We start from the raw sequence: 27943 nt of genomic DNA, 5'->3' as shown, positions 1-27943 counted from the left end.
CAAAAACAGCATCGTGTCTGTCTGCACATGACCAAGATGAAAGCCTATGTGCAAGTTCAGAGAAGTAGGTCAAAGCAGTGAGGAGGAAAACGGATGATGACAGACGGATGGACGGAGGGACGGAAGGAGGGACAGAGGTTTCTCCATTTAATAGTAGGATGTGTGGTGGAAAAAAAAAGGTTTGGCTTATTTGAATTACTTAATTATTGATGTGGCGTAGGACAAATCATCGTAAAGATTGTACAAACTCACATTTGTTAAGCATGGATTTGACTTATTGTCCTTGGTTAATAGTTGTGGAGACGTCCCCATATAGTGTAACCTAATGTGAAAGTACAGTTTATCAATGTGCTAGCGTGCTAGCTAGCTAACGCTGTCTGCTTATTAACACCCTGATCATGACAAAGTATATCAACTTCCACCACTGCTCACTTTAGAAAGGCCACCGCAAGAAAAGACGTTTTTGTTTATGTTAACGTATAGTCTATAGTGTGCGTTGAGATAGGTTCCCAACTACATGCAGGCAGGGAAAATGAAAGGCACGCTAACATTAGCGATGTAGCTAAAGTAGATAGTGTGCCACCGATGGCTGACTGCTGACAGATAGAAACAAACAATGATCCATTGTCCGTTTATTAACTTAACAACAAACATGTTTTCTTGTGGTGTCCTTTATAAAATGAGCAGTGGTGAAAGTTACTATATTCTGTTATGATCAAGGAATTCATAAACAGACAGTGTTAGCTAACTGGTTAACTGTTACTTCGCCATTAAATTATATTATATGGGGACGTCTCCACAAGTTTTAACCTAGGACAATAAGACAAATTCATGCTTAACAAATGTGAGTTTTTACAATTCCTTATGATGATGAATTGTTTTTCACCACGTCAGTAACTCTGTTAATTTAAGCCAAACACACACTCCTCTACCGAGTGTCCAGCAGCAATTATAGCCTGAATATCAAGATTATAATTAACTGGAGACAAAACTTTATTTTCTACTATGGCGTCCTCTGCGACGGTTATCTTTAAAAATAAAGCTTATCTTATTCTGTATTCGTGTTCTGACATCCAGCGGCACAAGTGGACATTTTTATTCCGGGTATGTCAACTGTTTCTCTCCAATGTCCATTGTTTTTCTGCCACAAGTATGCGCACGCTACTGCTGTGACGTCCACTCGAAATTTTATTGCACAGTTGAATATCTGCACCCAATATCTGCACCCAATAGATCATTATGAATTATAAATTCAGGAGGTAAATAAAGTCCAGATTGCCAGTGTACTGGATGTTGGTGTACAGGAGTTGTGCAGGTTGATGGGAACTGGCAGGAATTCCTGTGGCGCTCTGTGGTGCATCTTGGGGGAATGAGTCTGTCACTGAATAGACAGCATCCTCCTCTCCTCTCTGAATCAGTTTACTGAACCTGGTGCCCCAGCACACGGCAGCAAACAGGGTCGCACTGGCCACCACAGACTTATAAAACATCCTCAAACATTGTCCAGCAGATGTTGAAGGACCTCAGCCTCCTCAGTAAATAGAGGTGGCTTTGGCCCTTCTTGTAGAGGACTCAAGTGTTCTTGGACCAGTCCAGTTTATTGTCTATATCCACCCCCAGGTACCTGTAGTCCTAAACAATGTCCACGATGACCCCATGGATGAAAACTGGGGTCAGCGGCGTCTTTGCCGTCCTCAGATCCACCACCAGCTCCTTTGTATTTGTCACATTAAGCTGTAGATGGTTCTCTTCACACCATGTGACCGTCATTTAAAAGTCATTAAGTTTGAAATTGTGAGGTCTTCATTGCCACAAGCATTACATCACATTTTATTTTTCCATTTATGAATTACTTTTTATCAAAATGAGCCAAGCTCTTAATACATGAAAGTCCACATTTCTAATGTTACAAATCTTTAACCTGCCACTGAACCTAATTCCTACATAAGACCTGCCTCTGCATGGGACTACATATACTGCTTACCTGCAATGTTTGAATGAGGAAAAGATGATTTGCCCAAAAATCAATCTTAAATTTATTTCAAAATAAAAGGTCTGAAAAAGCATGCATTTAACTGGACTCCGGTGATCCTCAGATTTTTCCTCTTGCAGCAGCATCAAGTCAGTGTTTTGATTTGTCCAACATTTTGGTTAAATACTAAAATAGCTTCAGCTTTTATTTGTGTTTAACAAATATCAGCATGCTAAACTAAGATGGAGAACACTGTAAACATTACACCTAAACATCAGCATGTTAGCATTGTGAGGATGTTAGCATGCTGATGTTAGCATTTTGCTAAAGCAAAACTGTGCCCCAGGGAAATCAAAAGTGTTTGAAGTTCAATTAGGAGAGACAATTGTTTATCACAAATTACAAGTGTACAGACATAACAGATGTTGTGATGATTAAGATTTGACAGACAGACTTAAACTCCACTGGGATATTCTGTCATCCAGGGGTTTTAGAGCCTGGTGAGACGATACCAGCGACGTGACGACTCTGTATCAGTCTGGACTCCATGCCGGCCCAAATGCTTTCTAAAATTAAAATCCAATCGGTGCAAATCAGGCATCTGCATTGTAATTGACAACATAAGCAGCCATTAAGGGACTGTGTTGTAGTTGACATAAAACACAGGCCGCAGCTTGCAGAACAATAATGGCAGCTCCCAAAGCAACAAACACTAATGCTAACATGAGCGGAATAAACATAGCAATGAGTGAAGTTATGGCAGAAACAGACTCAATAACAACAATTAAATGAGAACAAGAGTGTGCACTCATGAAGGTCCTTGGAGGAAAAAAAAATTTTTTATCATTCCTCCAACTGGATTTGGCAAAAGCTTGATGTATCAACTGGCTCTGTTGGAGATGAAGAAGATGCTCCCTGGTGTTTTGTGACACTGATTAGCTGAAGGAGTTTGTCTGGAAAGGGGAATACTTACGCCCTGAAAGTGTTTGGGGCTTCACTGAGTTCAGACTGGCACAGAGAGTGAAACACAATGTTGATCTCATGTCATCAGGATGGTCTTACCAGGCTAAATTTGTGCAACAGCAAAATAAATTCCCCATAGAGTCCATATACTGGAGGTGGTGGTGGCTAATGACTTATTAGTTACAGTTATTAGTTACTTTTCTCATAAGTAATTGAATTACTTCACCAATTACTGCATTTGAAAGCAATTAGTTACATGGTAAAGTAACTTTTGCCTTGTTTTTGCCTCAGTTCTCATATCAGTGCACACTTTTTTGAGTGTTGCTGTGGAAGTCAGAGAAAAGTCAACTGTAAGATTTTATCTATGACTGTACCCATTATCACCATGATGAAAAGTGAGTAGTAAAACACAATAGATGTGTTTTAGTAGGTCTGTTCTACAGACGTTTATCCTCTGTAACCTTCACAGTAATTCAAGTCCTGCACATAAACCACAGCTCAGCCCAGTATAGGTCTGATTTGTCCTTGATCTCAAGAGGGGAAAAATAAAGTCCATATTTCCAGGACAGCAAGCTCAAATTGCCTGATCTATCTGATCTGATCTATTGGCCATTGTGTGCAGTGACAGTCTAATGTTGACTGACTGATTGATTGACAGCATTTACTGTGCTTCTGTGCAACTGGGGATGCTCCGGTCGATTGGCTGTTGTGAATCACATTGTTATTAATGACTTATAGAAACATTATGTGCAATAGTTCACTTTCCACCTTGTCTTCCCCTGTCTCTGTCACACACTCACACATAGTGGACAGTGTACAAAAAAAAGGAGCAGCGTGGTGATAGACTAACAATAAAGGTGTGTCGCCGTGCTTTTGGTTAAAGAAGTATTTCATTGCTGGACTTACGAAATTAGTGCTACATGACCAGAGAAAACAAAGAAAAAGGACTATAGCATTCACTTTTGCTCAAGAGGTAGAATAGAGAAGAGGTAGACAGAATGCACAGCACTGCACTTGACCAATAAATGCCCCCGCTGGTGGGTGACATAATGGGAACTCGTGCAATTGACATAATGGCGGCCAGCTGGTAACAAAGAATCTCGTATTACAGCTAAATGGTGACTTGTTTGTAAAACATTTTAGTTGAGAAATAGGCAGTAACAGAATCTTGGTTGAATAAATCTTAGGTGTATTTTTTTCAGCCTCCATTTTCACTATGCAGGAAACAGTATGGAGCCCACTTCCTGTTCACAAACGTTCACTCTTACAGTGAAACAGTACAGTAAAATATGTTTCTGAAGACATTTTAGGCAAGAAATAGGCAAAACAGTAACATAATCTTGGTTTATATTTGATCAGCACAGTTAGATCTGAGTTTGGTCTGAGAGAGAAAGAGAAATAGGGTCGGGTGTGTCTTTTAATCCAGCTTTATGTTCCTTGTGTCTGTGGTGCGGGCCATACAAAAATGCAAAAGTACAGCTTGTAGTTCTAGCAGCAGCCTAAGAGCCAGCAAAGCTCTGCCGGATGACGCAGTTCTGCTGGGAGGGGAGCAGGGAGATCAGGGCACTGGTTCGATGGAGGGAAGTTTACACCAGTTCATTTACAATTATGGTGGACATTGTTACAATATGTTACAAAGCTGGTTAGAAATCGGCAAAGTATCCTTTCCTTGTGATCAGCTGATAAGGTGAACTCGGTCTCACTCCAATGAAAAAAGCTCGCCTTTCATGTCGGCACGATGCCTCTTGAGTGTGTCAACACACAAATACAAAGGATTCACGTAGTACAATATTCATTTAAAAACCTGTGAAAAATCAAGGTCTGTATCAAAAAGACTTTAAAGTTTCAGATCCAGACAGCAGCAGGGGGATCAGTGGAGATCTGGAGGTCACACCCTGCAGAAGAAGTGGAAGTTGTGGTTATAGTTTAACAGTGCCTGGCAGCATCAGAGGGAAACGTGGCGGGAGAAGGATGAAAGTGAAGGTGGTGAAGGTCCAACTGGGGCTGGCGGGAGCAGTGGTAGAAGTGTCCAACAAACGCTGTCCTTCACCCAAGAGAGCGGTGTTCACGTCCCGTAAGATTCTAAACCCAAACCTGTTCTTTTTCCTAAACCCAACCACATGTGTTTGTTGTTGATGGAAAAAAAAACCATCAATTTGTGGTGTTTTACTGACGTAGTGCTTTTTGAAAGAGACTGTATATAAACAGTAAATTTCCTTTGAAAACAGAAGTGTATTTTGAAAGAAGACAATGCATGTAACAGGCAGAACTTGACAAAACGGTGTAGTTGTGTAACATGTAAAAACCGAGGCCTCCTTTCTAACCTCTGCACAGCTGGCCGGTCACAGTGTGAAGTGGGTGTGAATGTTGGATTGTCGGTTTCAGAGAGTTCAGAAATGGTTGGACACAGCAAGGCCACCACCCCGCCAGGTTCAGATGCCAGAAAGGTGGAGGAGGAGGGGGTTTCTGAAAGCTATTCAACCATGTGACAAGCAGTTGTGATGAAGTATAGTGGCGCCTTAGGTACGGCTTCACAGCTGCAGACTCTTCAGTCTTGTTCACGTGAAACAAACATTTCCTCTCAAAGAAACAGGTCTGTCAGTTTGTTTGCACACATATTGTTTGTGGCCTGTCGTGCATTTCATTTGCCTTTCTCAATGGCGCTGAATGTTTTTTTTCCTCCACACTCACAGATTGATGTTTTGCTCCTACAACCAGCAGTCTCTGGCTGACTTTACATGATAGATGGGCGAAATGTTTAAACTGCCCTTGGCAGGACCCAAACTCTTTCTCAACAATTACTTGGTTGGTTTGTTCTTTCTAATCATAGATATGTCATTCTGTGCCATAACACTGAACAATAGCCTGCTCCGAGCGTTAGCAGCTAAACTCCCCCTTTCTCTCTCCCCCTCTCTCTGTCTGTCTCTTTCGCTTTACATCCCTGCTCTCCGTTACTCCCTGCTCTCCCACTCTCTCCCTTATCCTCCCTGCATGGGTTATGTGACTCATACGACACTAAACGCTCTAATGCAAGATTAACTCTCCGCCAAAGAAAGCTCAATATTCATCCCTCTATTTACTATCGTGCACTCATGGCTGTTTAAACATGTCATGTGGGCTCTTGCTGTTATCTCGCACAGCTTTCACTCTAACATCTTAACGTCCTGGCTTTCCTTAAAAATTAAGGCTACATTCTTCCTGGCTGGAATGCCTGGTCTCCATGGTAACGTCAGGTCCATTATAAAGTGCCATAAAGAGCGTGCGAGGGAATGTTAAATCACCAGTCTGCCAGTCTCCATCACCTCACTGGGTTGATTGTGTAACCCACAAACCTCACAGGACAGCCTCCCTTCCCTCTTCGCTCTCCTTTTCTCTTCCACTCTCCCCGTCTCACCTCTTTCTCTTCCTGTCACACATTCTCCTTTTATCTCATTCCATCTCTGTCGTACACACACACACATGTTCAAACACACACACACACACACACACACACATCAGAAATGGAGTCAAACACTGACCCCCAGTGGATTGTTAAGAAACCTTTGCAGTTTTGCAAAGCTAAAAAGAAATCTCTTTCATGTCTCTTTCAGGTCTTCACTCGCTATGGGAAGTGTTACACCTTTAACGCTGGCGGTGATGGACGCCCTCCACTCATCACCACCAAGGGTGGTATGGGTAATGGACTCGAGCTCATGCTGGACATTCAGCAGGATGAATACCTGCCTGTGTGGGGAGAAACAGGTGAGGGGAGGGGGACGTCATTTACTTCATTCAGTCTCTGGCAGATCTGGTTATCTGTCACAGTGTGTGTGGGCAGGTGTGTGGGCAGGTGTAAATACCTCGCAGTGTGAAACTCAGGGACACAACTTTGCAAAGTGTCTGGATTTATTCCTGAAACACATTTTCACAGTTCGCTGCTCTGATCCCACGTTCTTTGACTCCTTGCAGATGAGACTTCATTTGAAGCCGGAGTCAAAGTTCAGATCCACAGTCAGGATGAGCCGTCCTTCATTGACCAGCTCGGGTTTGGAGTGGCGCCCGGGTTCCAGACGTTTGTTTCTTGCCAGGAACAGAGGGTACAAACTGTTGCACTTAAATCATCTTTATATATCTTACCTACATGACATTTATCAAATAAGTTTGCCCAACCTGGTGTTTATCTAACACCTGTATGATAGTCTGACTGCTCGTGTTTCTCTCCCTCTTGGACCTCTTTTCAGCAGCATAGACCTTTTCATTGCTACTCTGTTGCTAGGGGAACAGATTTGGCCTCATGTCAGTGACTGCATTAACAAACATTGCAACAGGAAATTCAAAGAGGCCTATTTAAAATGTTTAATGTTTTCAAGCTAGAAACGCTGTATTGCTTTGTGGCTGTCTCTCAGGAATTAACTCAGTGAATAAAATTTTATTATTACTTCGAAGAATAAATATTCAAACCTGTTAGCCGGGAAAAAGAGAAGAGACTGAGGAGGGATCCCTCCGTCAGCTGTTACTGGAGACACCCTAGTTTTTTAGGTTTTCTAGGACATGGCCATATATATTAGAGCTAAGACAGTTAATCCATTATTTATCAGTTGTCAGCTATTAAATTCTTAAAGTTAACATTCTCCGATTGTTATGGCCTCTCTAAGCAGACAAAGGCTCAGCTAGAGACCGGAACATATGAATAGACGCCAGATGCAGGCAAACAAAATTTTATTATTAACAACAATGAAACAATACTTACAACTCAAAGGAGGAAACAAAAGATGGGGAAGTTGCTGGGCCAATCATGTAGCGAGATGTCGGACCCAGCTCATCCCCCTAACTACCTAAAGTGAACTAAACTTAACCAAACAAAATCAGAAACTGAACTAGCGGTAATCTCCAACCCAAACTAAAATAACAAAGCCAAGAAATCTAATCCAGAAATCTAATCCCCCCCACTACTCCAGTACTGCTGCTACTGCAGGCATGTGTCGCTGTGTGTCTCAGTGTGTCTCTCTGCAGTCCGCCCCTCAGCTCCCTTTTATCCTGTCCCCCCAATTGCTCACAGGTGCTACACTCCTAGAAAGAGAGACAGGTAGACCAACCACACCCACTAGAGAGTGCAATATGACACCGTACAATGTTCTGGTTTCTTTTCTCCTCTATGACAATACACTGCATAACTTTGGGTTGTGGACAAAGCGGGATTTTGGGAAACACTGATCAACATGTTTCATCATTTTATGACGTTCATAGACCAAACAAGAAATCAGTTACTCAAATAATGGACTACTTAATTGATAGATTGATCTATAATGAAAATAATTGTTAGTTACAGCCTTAAAATATATTAGAAAATTACTTGTCTATTCAAACAGAAATAAATTCAAGTTAAATTTAATGTAGCTGTTTTATTCTTGTCTCTTATTTGCATGATTTCTTCTGAAACTGTCAGCATCCTGTTTTTGATTCATGAATATTTGTCCTCATTTGCTTTTTTAACTCCTTTTTTTTTGCAGTTTTCACAACAACTGTATACATTGCATTTATTTTTGTATCGGTAACACTCTTTCTAAGTGTGTAAACTGCTTGTGTATAGTAAGTGATGCGTGTTTGTTGCAGCTGATATATCTCCCTCCACCCTGGGGAGACTGTAAGGTGACAGCGATGGATTCAGACTTCTTTGACAGTTACAGCATCACAGCCTGTCGCATCGACTGTGAAACACGCTACCTGGTGGACAACTGCAACTGTCGCATGGTGCACATGCCTGGTAGGAAAAGACTTATTTAACTGTGTGTTATATCATTGACGTTGTAAGTGAAAAACTACTGTAGAAAATGTCACTGACTAGATGTGTGTTGCTTTGGTTGCAGGCGACGCTCCCTACTGCACCCCCGAGCTGTACAAAGAATGTGCTGACCCAGCACTCGGTAAGAAAAACGCTTGGTCCATGTCTGGTCTGAATCTTTAAGGAACAGATGCGGAACACACACACACACACACATCATCCCATGGCAACGTAAAGTCACAGCCGCATTGATCTCAAAAGATCAAGCTGAGCTCTGGTTTCCTTCTCTGCAGATTTCCTGGTGGAGAGAGACAATGATTTCTGTGTGTGTGAGACGCCCTGCAACATGACCAGATACAGCAAAGAGCTGTCCTTCGTCAAGATCCCCAGCAAGGCCTCCGCCAAATATCTGGCAAAGAAATACAACAAATCTGAGCAGTATATTAAGTAAGAATCAGCCGTCATGGTTAAATGAAAACACTGAACTGAAGTATTATTTTTAATGAAATGAAAGTTTTCAGTTGCTGACATTGCATTATTTTTTTAATCTTAAGACATTTATACAATATATGTTTTGGCTTTAAAGGGAAAAAAAACAAGATATAAAAGCAAAAATGTCACATACATTATTCTATATTTAATTCATAAATACAGACAATACATTTATGAATCAAAGCAAATATATGATGGGCTAATACTTGACTTTAAGACCATCTCTTTAGCATATATAAGCAGTATAGAAACATTTAATAAATGCTTTCATGACTTAAAGTAAAGTCGTTACCTACAGTGGAATATTAATGTCCGACTTTTTCTCCACAGGGAGAACATTCTGGTTCTAGACATCTTTTTTGAGGCTCTCAACTATGAAACTATTGAACAGAAGAAGGCTTATGAAGTGGCTGGACTTCTAGGTACATTAGTTCCATTATACACTGTGAACAAGTTATCTTTCTGTCTTTATGTTAGATGAAGTTTTTAATCCGCTTGTGTCTTATTGCTCCAGGTGATATCGGTGGTCAGATGGGGCTTTTTATCGGGGCGAGCATACTCACCATTCTGGAGATATTTGACTACCTTTACGAGGTGAGACTCAGACAGAAGAATCCCGCTGTATGTAGAGCTGTAGCTACTGGACCACTGAGGAAGCAGAGATCTTGTAGTGTTTGGGAACGTGGGTGTTTTAGCAACCTTAGAGGAGCTGTAAAATGTACACATGGTTGTATCTTATAAACGGATACCACTAGTTTTAGATTCAGTGGCCCTCATTTACAAAACAAAGCTGTAGTCACAGAATTGTTATTAGATCGTATTCTGACTGGTATGTAAGTATTTGCAGCCACATATTAATCACTTAAAAATGTATAGCCTGTGAGAACATATGTTTTAAAGGCCCACCTCGACGCATGCTCTTAAGACAGCTCAGAGTTGCGTCGCTCTGTGGGACGGGCTCTAAGCTGAGCAAAGGCTAAACACCACTGGTGCACAGTTGTACTTGATCTGAACTTTTTTTAACACTGACAGACCAAAGCATGTTAATATCATTTATCATTAAAACACCATTAAGGAGAAATAAATAAACCCTAAATACTAGTAGCCTAGGTGATTATATTTTTACCGGTGTCCAGCTCGAGCACAGGTGGTGTGTCTGTGCCTCCTTCATCCACCTGTTATGCCCCTAATGGAAGCAGACAACATACACTCGGCCACAAAAAAAAAAAATTAAGGAAACACTTAATCCTCATAATCTGTCCATTTAGGATGCACAAGTGATTGTGAATCAGTTTCACCTGCTTTGGTGCAAATGAAAGTGACAACAGGTGCAATGGAGAGGCAAAAGCAAGACAACCTCCAAAAAGGGAATGGTTTTACATGTGGTGTCCACAGACAGCTGCTCTCTCCTTATCCTTCCTGTCTGATTCTTCTCCAGTTTAGTGTTCTGCTAGTGTCATACTGTGTTTTTCTGACGTCTTTTGATACCAGTTTTCAGGCTGCCAAATAGAACTGGTGGGTTAAATTGGACCTAGGGTGTCAGAGTTTACATTTCTACCTCAGATAAGTTTCTCGTCTTGTCTGTTTTATGCCTCTTCACGTAGTAAACTCTAGGGACAAGGCCTCTACACCAAGAATATATTAGGGCAGGATATTTAAATGCCTGAGCATTCCTACATTGTGATGGTCGAGATAGAATGTTTTATGAATCACACGTGAACAGTATCGTTATATGATTTCTGTACCGGTTTGCACGTTAGATAAATGAGGGCCATGTTTAAATTTGACTTGACACAGAGGAGACAGTATTTTCCATCACTGTTTTATTCCATTTGAAACAGCATTTAAAGGAGTTATGAGAATAAAACATTTTATTGTGTTGTAGATACTTGACCTCAGTATCAGTGGCCACGCTGTCTCTTTTTTTCCTTTGAACTTTATTGAGCCACAAATGTCAGGTTGTCGTGATGACCTGCTCTGTTTGTAACCCTCTCAGGTGATAAAGTACAAGTTGTGTCGCTGCTCCGATAAGAAGCACAAGCACAACAACAACAACGACCAGGGGACGGTCCTGAGCTTAGACGACGTCAAGTGTCACGTCAGTAACTTTCATTAGGCTTCTGCCGCGGCGAGGAGGGAGCTGCCGCACTCTCTTGTCTCTGAGCGGTTTTAATGGACTTTGTTCGTTGCAGTTTTCCAGACTGCAGGAGCAAACAGAGGGAAGTGTCTTAACTGTGCCTGGTTACGGTTTGTGAGGTGAATACAGCTTGTGGCTGACGTGAGGAGGAGCCACATGGACAGCAGGACAGCAGAAACCAGAGATCAAATATGTTGAATTCAAAAATGTCAGAATAACTGCATGGTCATCAGCTTCTCCAGACATAGTAACAGATACAGTAAATGAGGGCATGAACTGAGCTGAGGCTCATCTGTGTTCAGTAAATCAGCATTAGATACCCAGCTGTGTGGTGGTGTGCGTCATCTGTCAATCTGGGGGAGTTTGTTTCCCCTCACAAAATGTTGTTATTTTAGATGTGTTTTCTGTATTTGCATGTGAGTGCTGCACATTCTTTAATTTCTGCCCTTTGAGGTTTGCTTTCATCACCTTTTTTGTTCTTAACTTTTCCACCAGTTTTCCATTTTTACATTTGTGTAATCCGACCTTGTGCTATGACTGATGGCTCCCCTTGTTAAAACCTGAGCATTTTGCCAATATACTGTACTACCTCATCTCGCAGGGTGACAGCGCCCTTAAAAATTTACAAGCCAAGCAAATTAATAATAAAAAAGGTCATTTCCATGTATAGAAATGAGCAGAACAGGCTGAAAAAAGAACCCCCCCACGTAACACTTACTGAGCAGCAGTCTCAGGTCTTTTTAGCAGAAGACATTTTGACATGTCGCAGTAGGAAAATCAAAGGTGGGAATAATAAAATTAATGATGGCTGAATTCTGTTTAGCTACTTCAGTTGCAGGGTCCCATTATTGTGTAGCCTTGCTCGCTGTCACACTGTCATGGCTTAGTGGGACACTTGAATAGAACAGAGCCATTTTTAATAGTATTAATTATAGCACCTGTGTTTTTCCTGCTATGACAAGTCAAAATGTTCGCTGTGAAAAAGGCCACGGTTAAAGGACTATTCCAGGATAATAAATGCTGGTATGAAGTAGGGATGGACATTTTTAGGAACTTCCATGTGCCACTGCTTGCATTGAATTATTAAAAAGTACTAAAAAAATCTAATGTAAGAATAGGAACGGAAAACAAGTGCAATTTGAGATGAATTTATTAAACAGACAGGTTTCAATTAGCCTATTAAACCATTGTTGCTGCCATTGACGTAACATAGGTTAAACGCAGCGCTGACATACTGTCGCTGAGCTGATCTCCTCTCGGTCACTTCAACATCTGCCCAGTTAGCACGAGCTAATACAGCAGCAGCAGCTCACACCATCACCAAAACAGATTGCCTCTGTCCGATTAATAACCCTTAGATAACGTTAGGCTAGCTGTATTATGCTAACAGTTAGCCCTGTCTGTATGTGTGAGTGTGGGTGATCTTTAACCAACTGTTCCCCAGTATAAAGCTCCCAGTCTTGCAGCAGTTGTCTCCCATTGTCTTATGATAACCAGAGAGAGAGCGACAGCAGGGTAGGAGGTGTTAAGCGAATGTTGCATGCAGCTCTACAATGAAATATGAATTTACCTAGTAAAAAAAATATATATATAAAAGTCATATTCACATCTGGGAGGTTGGGCGGTGATTACTCAATACATTTAACAAATGCTGACGTTCAAACGAGTGTTCGAGTACTCATGTCCATCCCTAGTATGTAGTGTAGTGCAGCAGTATCTAACTCAAGTTTGCCATCATAAGCTACTGATCATATCAGACCAAGTAAACTGATTAACCCTCAGTGTACTGATCTGAGATCTGTGACTACAACAGCAGTCCACAAACCAATGGGTGATGTCATGGTAGCTACGTCTGTTACTTTATACAGTCTGTATATTATACTCATACATGAGAGCAATATCAATCTGCTCATCCTGCTCTAAAGAGCAGACGTACATATTTCTCAAAATGTGACTTTTGCCATAAAAGGGCAACTTTGGTATTTTTCAACCTGGACACCATTTTCCATGTTTGTCCAACTAATTTTTAAAACCAGTCCAGCTGAGCAAGAGGGCTGCTGCACAACAGGCTGCAGTGTAAACACTCCACGCATGTTTACACAGTCAGTGTGTATCCTGTAATACCTGGGCCACACTGCTTGCGTGAGCAGCAGGTGACAGCTGCCTCACTGAATTGCTGTGGCACCTGCAGTGTTTATACAGATGATGTAGCTGCTGCAGCATGGCTACAGAGCTGTGTGTTTCTATAACTACTGTATTTCCACAATTAAAAGCAGACATTGTCAACAAATGCACAATAAAAAGCCTTGTGTTAACAGATGAAGGGGCTCTGTTGACAGAATCGTTGTCACCAGGAAGTGTTGAGATAAGAATAATTTTTCATGTCTGTGATCAACTTTTAAAACTGTAGTTAAAGGTGGTATGATGTCAATATGATTATCAAACGACCATTTTCACTGCCCAATTTTGCTGAATATTGCACACGCCACAGAAAAAATAGGCAAGACTCTCTAGATGTTCACACCTGAGCAGCGCTACTCATATGGGCAGTGTGGCTGCTCTAACCTGTTAACATGGACACTGCAAAAAAACAAGAGGTTCCATGACATACACCCACTGCTCACACAGGCAGTGTGGCCCAGGCCTAAAAGTGCTTATTTTTCCACTGACATAATGTTGTTCAGTGCAGCCTGTGGCATACTGTAGGCAGTATAAGCGAATGTGAAGAATGTGGTCATGCATGGGGGGCTCCACACATGAGGAAAGAAACAAAAAAAGTTTATCTTTTACTATTCTTTACTAATACTATTACTATTTTTATTTTTGAAATATGACATAAGGCCACAACAACATAACTAAATAGCAAAGCCTACTGAATAATAGAGAGGCCTTTTTTCTGGGTTCCTGCCACTCCCCTCCTGAGCTCGTTACACTTATCATGTATCATATATAGTAAAAAGGCTTTGTGCTTATTTTTTAAAAAATAGAATTATTATTATTAGAATTATTTTATGATTTATATGATTACTCCAACACATGTGCAACATGTTACTGAAAGCAAATTAGCACATATTTTATTTCGTTTTTTTACTGTTAGCTAGGTTGTTAATTTGCATTTTAGTAATAAACCTGCAGTACTTTGAACGTTGAGCTGCAGCAAACAACATGTTTTTTTGGGGGGCGGGGGAAAGCTCGCCTCGGGCACCATATGAACAAGGACTGCCACTGTTGTTGTTAAACAGTCTTAGCCTATTGGCAGCAAAACAGACCATTTTTGCAGCTGTAAATTTACAGTACACAGTTGCCTCAAGTGATTACTTTACAGCCTGTTTCACGGCTGCCGCTACATAAAAACTGTTGTTTCCATTCGTCTCTTAGACACAAAAAAATGGGAAAATTGGGTCCAAGTTGAAAAATACTGACGTTACCCTTCATGTCAGATGATCTAAAACAAGTATCTTAACATATAAAGCAGATGCATGGATACACAGCAACAACATTTAACGTACACAAACCATATTATGAACAAGTATTTAAAAAGCTCTTCTCCATGTGGTGCTACTTAGTGAATGATTTGCCTTCAAATGCCCTTTTAATGACAATCACTGCATACTGTAGACATTAAAAATATAAACGTGTTTCCTGACAGGAGCTCAAAACAATTATTTTAAGGGAGTGTCATACATGCAGATGCTGTAGATTTATCTTGAGGTGTGTGTTCACATGGCAAGAAGACATTAACGAGTACAAATATGTTGAATGTGTTTCGCCATATTCTGGGGGCTCTCAGTTGCATGTAGCACTGTACAGTAGGCGTCTTAAATGTGGTCCGTCGATGAACAATCTGCAGTTTGTGTCATCATCTGTTCGTGTGTGTGGTGGTTGTCTGTTACTTATTTTTGTGTGTGTGTGTGTGTGTGTGTGTGTGTGTGTGGTGACAACATTTCACCAAATTCAGAAGCTGAATAAGGTAAATCTGAAACGCTGCCCTCGTGTCCAAAACACTGTATCTGTTATGAGTCAGTCTGTAAACATGTCGGCTCTGGCGGTGCATGTTTAATACTGTATCTGTTCTGACTCTGTTTACAAAAATCAAACATTTTTCTGTTGGCGTTAATCTACTTGCACTCACTCCCATTGAGATCAATGTTATTCTTAACAGGAAATGGGAACTGTACAGCTGTGTAGTGTTATTATCAAGCACAATCATGTCATCAACTGTAATGTAATGTAAATACTGGATAATAATCTGAGTGTATTAGCGTAGTCTGATCTGTGTGACGTTGTTCTCGTATTTATTTAATATAGACTAGCTGTGTGTCTATTTTTCTGTACATATTATTTATCTAAAGTATATTTATCAAAAGGTAAAGTATGAGGCTCTATCTTTGTTTTTGTTTTTGCTACAGTCACAGCTGCTTTTATTGTAAATGATGATCAGTTGAACAGCTGGACCGTTGTTTTCCAGCGTCCACTGCATGACGTCATGCATCTCAAAACAAGTCGTCCGGCCGCCATGCTTTCAGGTTTTCTTTTATTTTTGCCTCCATTTTTAAATTTTCCATTTTGATTTTGAGATATGAAGGAATGATTATTTTAGTCTGGTGATATATAAATAAATAATGAACTTGAAGCAGTTGTTATATCAAAGATTAAATGCTAACTTTACATTACTTTTATTCACTGTAAGGTGTTTGTGTCATTATTTACACCAGAAATGAAAACTGGATATAACTTTATTTTAAATTACAGTAATTTCCTGTACAGTTTTGCACTTGTTTACGATTTTCAGCTTGCGTCACAGCTCTGGGGATGTCAGCCATGACACCACTTTGTTCAGACTGAAATATTGAAACAACACTTTGATCAATTTCCATAAAATTTTCTACAGACATTTATGGTTCCCAGATGATATACCAAAATTACCTTGGTGATCCTCTGACTTTTCCTCTAGCACCCCCATGAGGTTCAGGTCTGTGGGTTTGCGTTAAATTTCTCAAAAACTATTGGGTGGAGTGCCAGTCATGTCCTCCTCAGGATGAATTGTAAAAAACTTTGGTGTTCCCCCGTACTTTTTTTTTTAGCACCATCAAGTTAAAATTTGTCCTGTACAAATAACTTCCCATTTAACAACATTCATTCAGCGTCACATGCACTTTGTGTTTTTTGCTAATTAGCAAATGTTAGCATGCTAACACACTAAACTAACATGCTAAACATGGCAAACATTTTACCTGGGCCCTATTTCAGAAAGCAGGATTAGTGAAATCTCTGAGTATGTTCAGCCTGAGATGAGGGAAACTCTGAGTTTTCCGTTTCACAAAGCCAGTTCACTCTGTGAAGCAAACCTGCTGGCTGGCAGTTTTGCTTCATCTAAACCTGAGGCTAACCGCCTGCTGAGCGTGTAGCAGGAAGGAGAAACATGGTGTTTCCTTTCGTGAATAACGTCGTGGACGTTGAGGCACAATTTATTCAGAGGCTGCTACATAAGGAGATGGTGATTAGACCCTGTTTGGACGTCTTATCGTTCCCAGAGGAGTGTCTATATGAAAGATACCGCATCACCATCTGAGCAAGTTTTCTGCATTGCCCTTCGATTCTTCGCCAACGGCAGTTTTCTTTATAACATCAGAGACACTGAACACATCAGCAAGACAGCAGTTTTTAATAAAGTGACTCAGGCTCTGAAAAGACTTTTACTGTTTTCGTGATTTTCCCTGGGCATAAATCAAAACGGATTATCACAGAGGAATTCCACAGAACTGCAGGGTTGTCAGTGTTACTAAGAAATTAATCTACGTGGATACTTTACACAATGATTTATGAATAGTTATCATATCTTCCACAGTGTAATTGGCTCATTTATGAGACTCTCTCCATCATTGCTCCATCTGAGAATAAAAGAGATTACATGAATAGGAAGTCATTTCAATTAACATAAGCCTAATATTGCAAGAATAAAGCAAGTATAAGCAAAATTTTTTACCAGTCTGTACAATATCTTTGTGTTTGATTTTGAGTTTCTGCCCAGTGTGTTTGGGCCCCATCAGATTACAGCTAAATAAGAGGATATAGCAAATTATGTTTAAATATATGAACACTGTTAAGCTATAAAAATGCTTCTTTATTTTCTGTATATTAGACACGTATTAACGCATCACTTCACATTATCTACTAACACCCTCTGCAGTCTTTTGCCAACACACCTCACACTTTTTAGCTGCAGCTGCCTTTTTTTTTTTTTCAAACATGTTCGAAGTCCACATTTGCGGTCATTAAAATCTTCAGTTCAGTTGGGGTGAAATAAGGCTCAGGCTGAACATAATCAGAGTTGATTCTGATCAGCTTTTCTGGAACTGAAAACTGAGAGTTTCACAGCTCAGGCTCAGTCAACGCGAAGATCGGGATTAGGCTCAGAGTTTGTTGAGCCTGTTTTCTGAAATGGGGCCTTGCTCAACATCAGTATGTCGATGTTAGCATTTAGCTTCAAAACACTGCAGCGAGATGGCACAGTGACTGTGGCCTTATCAGAGTGCATTACTTCATTAATGCGTTCAGAGTCAGTGTTAATCATCAACAAGGCAAGTGAAGTTTGGACCACAAATCACACAATAAATCTTGTAGCTCACTGAAACATTTGACTTCATGAATATATAATCATGAAAACTGGCTGTAAACCTACTTTTTAATAAAGTCAGCTGGATTTTGTTCAGAGGAACCAGCCTGCTGAGTCTGAAATGTTTGTTCCTTCCCACTCCTCTGCTCGGTCCAACTCTTGTGCAACAAGTTCCTCTTTTGTTTGAGCCCTCCAGACCAAATAAGTTCTCCCACAGTAAACTTTGTGTGGTCGCTCTTGTGACTCTTAATGTGCCGACTACATTTTGCACAGTGGGAATTCAGCACAAGTGATATCCTGTGAGTGTGGTGTGGGTGAAGCAACGAGAAGACATGTAATGGAAAGGTTTATAGGACACCTGTCAGGCAAATCAACAGGGCTTCTTTAGGTTAAAGTAGCAATATGTTAAATATTCTATTACATTAAAAGCATTCAAAGATTTACTGAGATAATTTACTGAAATAAAATTAGCAATACTATGATGTAAAAATACTCAAATATAAGTAAAAGTACTGCAAGTATATATAGTAATTTGAAAGGGTCCATTGTTGTGGCTTGTTTGACCTACTTTATATAGTGTTGGGCATTTCCTCCATTTCTCCTAGGCTACAAGAGAACTTTGAGTTCTGTATGAAAAAGTATCATGATATGTTTTGTATGATACATTTTAATCTGTGGAGTTGCTGTAGCTGTCAAATGAAGTGAAGAAAAAAAGGTATAGTTTGTCCCCTGAAATGTAGCAGAGTGGAAGTACAGTAAAAAAAAAAAAAAAAAGGAAATACTTCAGTTAAGTACAACTACCTCAAAACTTTACCTAGGTACAGGACATTACACCACTGGGTGCAGCCTCATGTGTCAGTCCAACTGTGGTGGAACAAGTACTCAGATCATTTACTTATGTAATATTCAAGAGGGCTGAACACTTTTAACAAAGGTCCAGGAGGACCAAAATGTTAGTGTTACAAATAAACTGTAAAGCTGAGCAAGAGCAGTGTGTGGGATTTTCTGTTCAAAGACTAATGAAATAGTGGCAGTACCACAGTGTAGAAATCCTTTGTTACAAGTAAAAAGTTTTGCAAGTAAAGTTTTACACAAGTAAAAATACAGAAGCAGTAGCACCAAAAACATACTTTTCCTTTTTCTTAGAAAGACAAAAACACAGCTTTAATTTGAAGGATTGGATTGACTGTAAGGAACAAAACATTTCAGATATCGAGGTTTTTAAATGGCCATATCATTTGTTCCCTCACCAAAATTTAGCCAAACTTGTAGCATTCCTTAGGCCACTGATACTCAACTTGCGGCTGGCGAGCAAAATCTGGCCCACACTAGAGTGCCAAGTGGACCGCCTACAACAGTTAGTTCCGGCCCTGCAATCTGATTGGTCGAGAGACAGTAAAACCGTGATGATACTGGAGTACAACATCACGGTTATTTCACTGTGTATGTATCACTCCGCCTCACAGCTGATTGCAATCAACAATCAAATCAAAACTGACGGTTAGTGTCAGTTAGGTCAGCAGTTGCGTTGTAGGCTAATTAATTCATCCACTGTCAAACAGCCAAAAATATGGATTTATTTCCTAAAATAAGTTTTGAATTGAACTATGAATGGTCATCAGAGGAAGATGAGGAAGAGGAGAAGCTGAATCCATCTGAGCACACATCCAGGTTTGTCAGTGTTTCATCAGCGGAGCTCAATGACTTGGAGAAAAGCAACATACTGTCAGATCAGAAGGCAGAGTCGGCTGTGCCTGTGAAGCGACAGTCCACCATGCAGTCACCACAGACTTATTTCACCGGCTGCACAATTAATGGAAATGTGCAGATAAATGTGTATAAAGAGTAAGTGCCTGGCGCACCATGTCTGCGTTACATAGCAACGGTGACAGCGGAGTCCTGAGGGAACTATTTTTGTTGGCGGAAGACAAATAAAATGCTTAAATTATCTATTTTGTCCTCATTTTTCAACATTTCTTAATCAGCCTTGCTTATTTAACTGTTGAACTGTTGTATAAAAGCAATATCACACTGGAGCTTGTGATGTTGTACTGTGATGTTGTACTGCGGCCTCGTGCCTACGGCCGAATCACAGCCGTGATGATATCACAGTACAACATCACTCCCTCTCGTGTGATATTGCTTAAATGAAATTAACTTGATTCACACTGGGAATTTCCTTTGTATTTTGAATGTAAATAAGGTGCCAGGGTGCATAAAAAACATTAAAATAGAGCTTGTTGATTTTAATAAAAGAGGGCCAGGGAAGGATCTCCAAGATCTCCTGACAGAGGTTCGGGCTAGGTCGTGAATGTACCAAAACCCTAGAAACGCCCCTGTGCACAGCTGTCCTTTGTGGGGCTGCTGCGACTGGATGAATGAGGACAGTGTTATTATGTACACTGGTAAATATTATAAGAGGACAGGTCTTGCAGGACTGTAGCTACGAGGCAACAGAGGCCGTGGATAAGATGGGAGAAGGCCACTGAGAGGAGGATGACCTGGGCGGTGCTGTTGAAAGAAGAGCCCAGGAGGATCAAGTTCCTCATACAGGCTGTGTTTGTTGAGCTTCCCAGCCCATCAAACATGCAAACAGGAGTCACCGGCATGTCCACTGTGCTCCAAGCCTGGGACACATTCTGAGCAGCTGTTCAAAGGCACTGGGGGAGGGATGGTACACATGGAGGCACGACCAGGTCCTGAGGCCATCTCTGGAGCCTCCAGCAATGGAGTGGAGTGGGCCAAACGTTCCCGCTCCTCCAAGCTGGCCATCAGAGTGGGGATGCAGCCAAGACCCACTGCAAAACCATCTGCAGGCGTCCTGGCCTCTGCGAGGGACTGGCAGCTGTTGGTGGACCTTGAGCAACAACTGAAGTGTCACAACAATGTTGTAACCACCACCTTGAGACCAGAAATCATTCTTTAGCCTGAGGCCACCAAACAAGTGGTTCTGTTAGAGCTGACAGTGCCTTGGGGAGATTGCTTGGAAGAGGCCTTCAAAAGGAAGCTCACCAAGCATGAGGGACTGTTCAGTGAATGCCAACAAGCCTGTAGAGGTCGGATGCAGGGGTTTTGCTGCCCAATCTCTTGCCAGAGCCTTCAGTTTGCTGGGCATCAAAGGAGTGAGGAGCCACGTGCAATACCACTGAAGCAGCAGAGAGAGCCTCCAGAAGTGCCCTCCAAAAGTATTGGAACAGTGAGGCCAATTCCTTTATTTTTGTTGTAGACTGAAAATATTTGGGTTTGACATCAAAAGATGAATATGGGACAAGAGATCAACATTTCAGCTTTTATTTCCAGGTATTTACATCTGGATCTGATACACAACTTAGAAGATAGCACCTTTTGTTTGAACCCACCCATTTTTCATGAGAGCAAAAGTATTGGAACATATCACTGACAGGTGTGTTTTGTTGCCCAGGTGTCTCCCAATTACATTGATTATTCAAACAATAAATAGCACTGAATGTCTGAGCTCAGTTTCAGATTGGGTACGATAGATTTTGCCTGTGCAGACTGCATTTAGAGGTGGAACCAACATGAAAACCAGAGAGCTGTCTATGGGTGAAAAAAAGAAGCAACTGTGAATCTGAGAGAAGATGGACAATCAATCAGAACCATTGCACAAACATTGGCCATAGCCAGTACAACCATTTGGAATGTCCTGAAGAAGAAAGAAACCACTGGTGTACTAAGCAACAGACGTCGAACAGGTAGACCAAGGAAAACATCAGCAGTTGATGACAGAAACATTGTGAGAGCTGTAAAGAAAATCCCTAAAACAACTGTTAGTGACATCAGCAACATCCTCCAGAGGGCAGGAGTGAAGGTATTACAATCTACTGTTCGCAGAAGACTTCATGAACAAAAGTACAGAGGCTACACCAGAAGATGCAAACCACTCATTAGCAAGAAGAATAGGAAGGCCAGGCTGGAATTTGCCAAAAGGTACAGAGATGAGCCTCAGAAATTCTGGGAAAAAGTTTTATGGACTGATGAGACGAAGATTAACTTTTTCCAAAGTGACGGAAAGGCGAAAGTTTGGAGAAAGAAAGGATCTGCTCATGATCCCAAACATACAAGCTCATCTGTGAAACACGGTGGAGGTAATGTCATGGCCTGGGCTTGCATGGCTTCTTCTGGGACGGGCTCTTTCATCTTCATTGATGATGTAACACATGATGGCAGCAGCAAAATGAACTCAGAAGTCTACAGAAACATTTTGTCTGCTAATTTAAAGAAAGATGCAACCAAACTGATTGGGAGATCCTTCATCATGCAGCAAGATAACGACCCAAAACACACTGCCAAAACAACAAAGGAGTTCATCAGGGGCAACAAGTGGAAGGTTTTAGACTGGCCAAGTCAGTCTCCAGACTTAAACCCAATAGAGCATGCATTTTACCTGCTGAAGAGGAGACTGAAGGGAGTAACCCCCCAAAACAAACAACAACTGAAAGAGGCTGTGGTGAAAGCCTGGAAAAGCATCACAAAAGAAGAATGCAAAAGTTTGGTGATGTCAATGGGTCACAGGCTTGATGCAGTTATTGAAAGCAAAGGACTTGCAACTAAATATTAAGTCTCATTCACTTTAATCTATTTTAAGTTTATATGTTCCAATACTTTTGCTCACCTAAAAATTTTGTGTTCCATTACAAATAATGCTATCTTCTAAGTTGTGTATCAGATCCAGATGTAAATACCTGGAAATAAAAGCTGAAATGTTGATCTCTTATCTCATATTCATCTTTTGATGTCAAACCCAAATATTTTCAGTCTACAACAAAAGTAAACTAATTGGACTCACTGTTCCAATACTTTTGGAGGGCACTGTATCTGGACACAAGCTGGAGTCAGAGCAGCCTCAGCTGGGTCGTCGACTGGAGGAGGGTGTGTGATGTTGAAAGACCTGAAACAATCAATGATTCCAGGAACATCACTGAAGATGCGGCCAGATTAGCACATGCAGATTTACTTGCACAACTAAAGGTTTGTTTATTAGCTGGCCCCTGGCCTCCTCTTATTTTGCAAAAGTGGCCCCCAGGCAAAGCAGGTTGAGTATCCCTGACCTAGGGCCCTTTTCTGACAAGATATTTTGGCATTGCTGGTACCAATGGATGCCTTAGGTTATCTAGTTTCTAGGGCTGCCCCCTGATAGTCGACCAAATGCTAGAAATAAATCAAAACTTATATGACTGGACCATGTGGGAATTTAAATGATGACTATTGATTGACTAGCAAAATTCTTCGTTGGGGGCAGCCATACTAGTTTCACACGATACCACTACCATTGTGCTAGATAAAAAAAAGTCACTTCCAGTGACTAGGCATGCGCGAGAAAGTCGGCCATCACAACAACAACAATGGCGGACTCCCGAGCTCTGCTTGTGCTGCTCACCCTATTGAATTTATCAACGCTTCCCCAGCAAAGTGTAGATTTACTGTAGCAACTCCACCTCGTCATCCATCCAGACAAACGTTCGTGCGGTTGCCATTTTGTTTGTTTATACATCGCTGCACTGTAGAAGGAAGCCTAAGCGTCACACTGCCAACTACTGGCCTGGCATGTATACTGCAGCATTTTTGCTGATCCCTGTGCAAAGCAATTGTTATCAAAACACTGTCCTCTGAACTTTTTTCAAAACAAAAATGAGAAACAATTCTGTTTTCAGTGGATCGTTTTCGTGTAAACATGGCCTAGGTCTGAAAGCACCCAATATTGACCTCCAGTTATTTTAGCTGGCAGGGTGGGGGAAGCAATTATATCAGGGGGACCAAGGCCCCTCCCTGGGAGCCCCACTGGCTAAAAGCACAATTTTGGCTCACAAAATATGACAGAGGAGAAGTATAAGGAGGCAGAAAATGGAAATATTTAAGTTCAAGTACCTCAGACTTGTACTTAAGTACAGCACACTTCCACCACTGTGTATTTAAATGTCTGACCTGTAAGTTCAACTTTAACAACATGAACTGTCCAGGTTGTCATCCTGTGATCACACCATAAACCCGAGCTGTTTACACCATGAAACATGAAGCAATATTAAGTCTGCTGAGTTCACACTGAGACTTTTGTCCGCTTTACTTTGAGCCCACTGACCTCCCGTCAGCTGGATGAATGAATGACCAGACTTGGCTCATGTTTGAAAGGGCGGGTCAGTGTCTCCCCCCGAACAGGCCAATAAAACAGGAGCGCTGCTTGCAGCCCGGATTGTGTGTTGCATAACCACACTGCAGATCCACAGCGGCGGCGGCGGCCAGTGTCGGTTCAACCCCTCATTCATCGGTTTACCTCTTCACAATGGCAGCTCCGAAGAAAGTCTGCATCATCGGCTCCGGAAACTGGCAAGTCGATGTGTTAATGTGTTGAAGTGTGAACTGTTAAACATGGATAACTTTGCTGTGCGCTGTCATTTATCTGTGTGTGACACATTAGTTAAAACATCTGTTTTTATACACTGTTTGTACAGGAATGTAGCTATTGTTTTAAAGAAATCAAGAAGATTGCTGGTGCATTATGTGCTGTTTTTATGCCGAATTCATGTGTTGGCCCCAATTTATACTAAGAGTGACCTAAAATTATGTTTAACTCTGTGTAACATTGCTGTTCAGTAAATTAACATAAAGCAGGTTTGTCAGTGGAGTTCGGCATACTGTATCAGCTAGAGAAATATATGTAAGCACCTACAGTAGAAATATTTTAATGTTATTTTACCTATCCACAGTGGGTATGGCTTTACATTCTTGCCAGCAGAAGCCTTTAATGAGCCTTTGGGTTCAGTCCAACAGCCAACTGTTGAATGTAGTTTTAAGTTACTTTGTGTACTTCAAAATCCCAGAATTATAAACATAATTTAGAGCCAAAAATGAATCCTTAAAGTCCTCTTGTAATTCTGTACGTAGCTTGAGTTTATCAGCCAAACAGGTGTATTTTATTAACCTAGTTAAAAAAGTCTGTTTTTTACCCAGTGCTTGGTAGCTGTTGTTGGAAAGAAATTAAGTTTACGCTCATTATGGTTTAAATATTTTGATGCTGCATGAATGTGGTGGCCCTGAATTATGAGATGAATCATATTAAACACTAAAGTGACATAACTGTTGAGTAGAGGATCTTATCTTTTGATTTCTCTTGAGTTGGGCATACTGTGTCAGCAACAACAGCTATGCAACATGTTGGCTCACGTTCCTTAGCACTTCTTGAGTAGAAATATGTCAGTTATTTTACAGCCATCATTTACAATGAACATAGGTCTACATTCCTGTCAACAGAAGCCCCCAGTGGGTGGTTTCCTCAGCGTGAAACCAAACTCCACTCAGCAGTTGGGTAGTTTAAGGTTCCCTAGTCTACTTCAAGTCATAAATGAATCCTGTATGTCCTCTTGTGAATTCACGCGTATAGCTAAAACATCTGTTTTTATGTTTAAAATGTTTGTTTGGGATTGAGTCTATTGTTGGAAAGAAATTAAGTTAAAGCTTGTTCCTGTGTTTGTTGTTCTTGTGCTGAATTAATGTGTTGGCTCTGAGTCAGTAGAGGAGTGCTTTAAAATCATGTAAAGCATTATGTAACATTACTTATGAGTAAAAAGAAAATCAACAGAATTCTCAGTGGAGTTTGGTGCAGCTTTGTCTACAACAGATGGCCACATATTTCAGCTTATGAGTGCAGCTTGACAGGTCATCCTGCTGCAGAACAGAGAGCAGCAACCCCAGAGTGATCCAAAAAGAAAACACATGTGGAGCCACGACTATTAACGACCTAATGATCTCACCACCAGTCACGTGATATAAATAACTGAAGTGTTGAACATCAAAACTTAAAAGGCAAAATCAGTGGAGTGCAGAAACTTTTCATTTACAGTGGTTATAAATGCATTGTGGATGTAAACACGATCTCTTGTGTAGATCAAATACTAACCTGTCACTATTAACGACACAGGGGCTCTGCCATCGCCAAGATAGTGGGTGCCAATGCTGCTCAAAATTCCAATTTTGACACCACTGTAAAAATGTGGGTGTTTGAAGAGACGGTGAACGGGCGCAAACTGACTGAAATCATCAACACTGACCATGAAAATGTGAAGTACCTTCCTGGGCACAAGCTGCCAGCTAACGTGGTAAGAAGTCGTTGGTTTCTAACAGTGTTCTGTGTTTAAAGCACCAGACGTAAATGTATGTCACTCCTCTCTCAACAACATCCTCAGCTGGCTGTTCCAGACCTGGTGGAGGCGTCCAGTGATGCAGACATTTTGGTGTTTGTGATCCCGCACCAGTTTATTGGGAAAGTGTGTGACACCATAAAGGGGAAGATAAAGACAGACGCACTGGGGATATCGCTCATCAAGGTTGGACTTGAATATTTCACCTTTTTGTTTCTAAATATTGGTGCAACACTTCTTCATGACTCAGAGAGTTTAGAGCAGCCGTAAGCCAGCCGTGGTCTTTGACCCAAATACCAGCCTGCTGTGGCTTAATGTCAATACACAGCTTGTGTGTGTGTGTTTGTGTTCCTCCAGGGCGTCGACGAGGGACCTGATGGACTCAAACTTATCTCTGACGTGATTCAGGAGAAGCTCGGTATCACCATGAGTGTGCTGATGGGGGCCAACATTGCCAATGAGGTTGCTGATGAGAAGTTCTGCGAGACCACCATTGGTTAGTTTGATTATATTGCTTTTTATTTCTTGCTTTGACATATTTTTTGATTGCGCAGCATAGGGTTGGTGTTATTTTTGAAGAAGGTTTCTTGTTTAATCAGGACAGAGTTGCACTTTGGTCCAGTTTTAAAGTTACAGTAAGCAGGTTTTACCCTTGAAACAGGAAGCATGTTTGTTGTGGTTTGTGTCACGCAGCCCTTTAGCGTTGTCAGCATGCAAGTGACAGCTTAATCAGCTTCTAAGTTGCTGTGTAAATGACAGACGGGCTGGTTCAGTTTGATATTTGCTTTCTTCATGTATGTGTACTCACGTGACGACATGCTTCATGGGTTTACTGTTGGTGTGTGACAGGATTATTATTTATTGGATCAGAGCTGGCTGATAGCACTTTTTGCCTTTGAGCATTACAGCTGTGCTGATGCAGTCTGTTTTTAATCATGACTTTTAATAAAAGTCTACTAATTTAAATGGTGGTGAAAATAAGATAACCTGTTTTTATTTATGCTTGCAGGGTGTAAGAATAAAAACCACGGGGCTCTGCTGAAGGAACTCATGCAGACCAACAACTTCCGAGTCACCGTGGTAGAGGAGTATGACGTGGTGGAAATCTGTGGAGCCTTGAAGGTTAGCTTTTATTACAAAACAGCTGCATGTTGCAGAAGTGGGGCTCATGGTTGTGTTTAAAATTGCATACTAATGTACTGTATACTGCACAGTCAGTACGACATACAGCCTACTAAATTAATGATTAAGTGTGCCATTACCAGCAGACTGTTCATGTCATCCACCCACCCCACTGATGGGCTCAGCCTTAGAGATAGGGTAAGGAGCTCAGAGTAGAGCCGCTGCTCCTTTGTGCCAAAAGGGGTCAGTTGAGGTGGTTTGGGCATCTGATCAGGATGCCTCCTGGGCGTGTTTAGGGTATGGGCTACTGGTAGGAGGCCCCGGGGCAGACCCAGAACATGCTGGAGGGATTACATATCTCATCTGGCCTGGGAACACCTTGGGGTCCCCCAGGAGGAGCTGGAAAGTGTTGCTCGGGAGAGGGACGACTGGGGTGCTTTGCTCGGCCTGCTGCCCCCACGACCCGGCCCCCGGATACGTGGATGGATGGATGAATGGATTAATACTATCTATGGGAGAAATTTGTATTGGTTTATTAATTTTTTCAAAGTGATACAAACAATACACAAAAGTTAGTTACACTCAAAAGTGTGATTACAAAATGGTGGCTGGTAGAATTTAGAATACACCAGCAACTTTGACTGGTGGAAGAAAAAGACAACTACTAAATTGTTCACAGTCCGCCATTGGACGTCTGAAGAGCAGCTGTGCATTTTAAGGCAGTTAC

The 27943-nt window shown here is 41.2% G+C and overlaps 2 protein-coding genes across 2 annotated transcripts in view; both read left to right on the top strand.

Moving 5' to 3' along the window:
- The first annotated feature begins 5331 nt into the window (after positions 1–5331).
- Positions 5332–14235, top strand: LOC125891600 (acid-sensing ion channel 1B-like). The gene is made up of 9 exons (XM_049580978.1): positions 5332–5382; positions 6526–6676; positions 6884–7011; positions 8528–8678; positions 8782–8838; positions 8990–9143; positions 9519–9610; positions 9703–9782; positions 11185–14235. The coding sequence occupies exons 1-9, from the start codon at positions 5332–5334 to the stop codon at positions 11302–11304; spliced, it is 984 nt and encodes a 327-aa protein (XP_049436935.1). The 3' UTR covers positions 11305–14235.
- Positions 14236–24130: 9895 nt separating this feature from the next.
- LOC125891896 (glycerol-3-phosphate dehydrogenase [NAD(+)], cytoplasmic) overlaps positions 24131–27943 on the top strand; it is a 9930-nt gene continuing 6117 nt past the window's right edge. The window contains exons 1-5 of the mRNA XM_049581467.1: positions 24131–24283; positions 25875–26052; positions 26140–26280; positions 26452–26590; positions 27104–27216. Of these exons, the coding sequence (XP_049437424.1) occupies positions 24240–24283; positions 25875–26052; positions 26140–26280; positions 26452–26590; positions 27104–27216 (615 nt within the window). The 5' untranslated portion in view covers positions 24131–24239. The remainder of the gene's footprint in view (positions 24284–25874; positions 26053–26139; positions 26281–26451; positions 26591–27103; positions 27217–27943) is intronic.

The sequence above is a fragment of the Epinephelus fuscoguttatus genome, linkage group LG7, assembly GCF_011397635.1.
Source record: "Epinephelus fuscoguttatus linkage group LG7, E.fuscoguttatus.final_Chr_v1".
NCBI lineage: Eukaryota > Metazoa > Chordata > Actinopteri > Perciformes > Serranidae > Epinephelus > Epinephelus fuscoguttatus.
Note: the sequence above shows the minus strand (reverse complement) of the source record. Positions and strands in the feature narration are given on the sequence as shown.

Excerpts from the sequence above, each read along its gene's own strand:
- LOC125891600 (XM_049580978.1), top strand. The coding sequence starts at position 5,332 with ATGGTTGGACACAGCAAGGCCACCACCCCGCCAGGTTCAGATGCCAGA. Across the intron at positions 6,677-6,883 it reads GCCTGTGTGGGGAGAAACAG|ATGAGACTTCATTTGAAGCC; the intron begins GTGAGGGGAGGG and ends GACTCCTTGCAG. Across the intron at positions 9,783-11,184 it reads TATTTGACTACCTTTACGAG|GTGATAAAGTACAAGTTGTG; the intron begins GTGAGACTCAGA and ends TAACCCTCTCAG.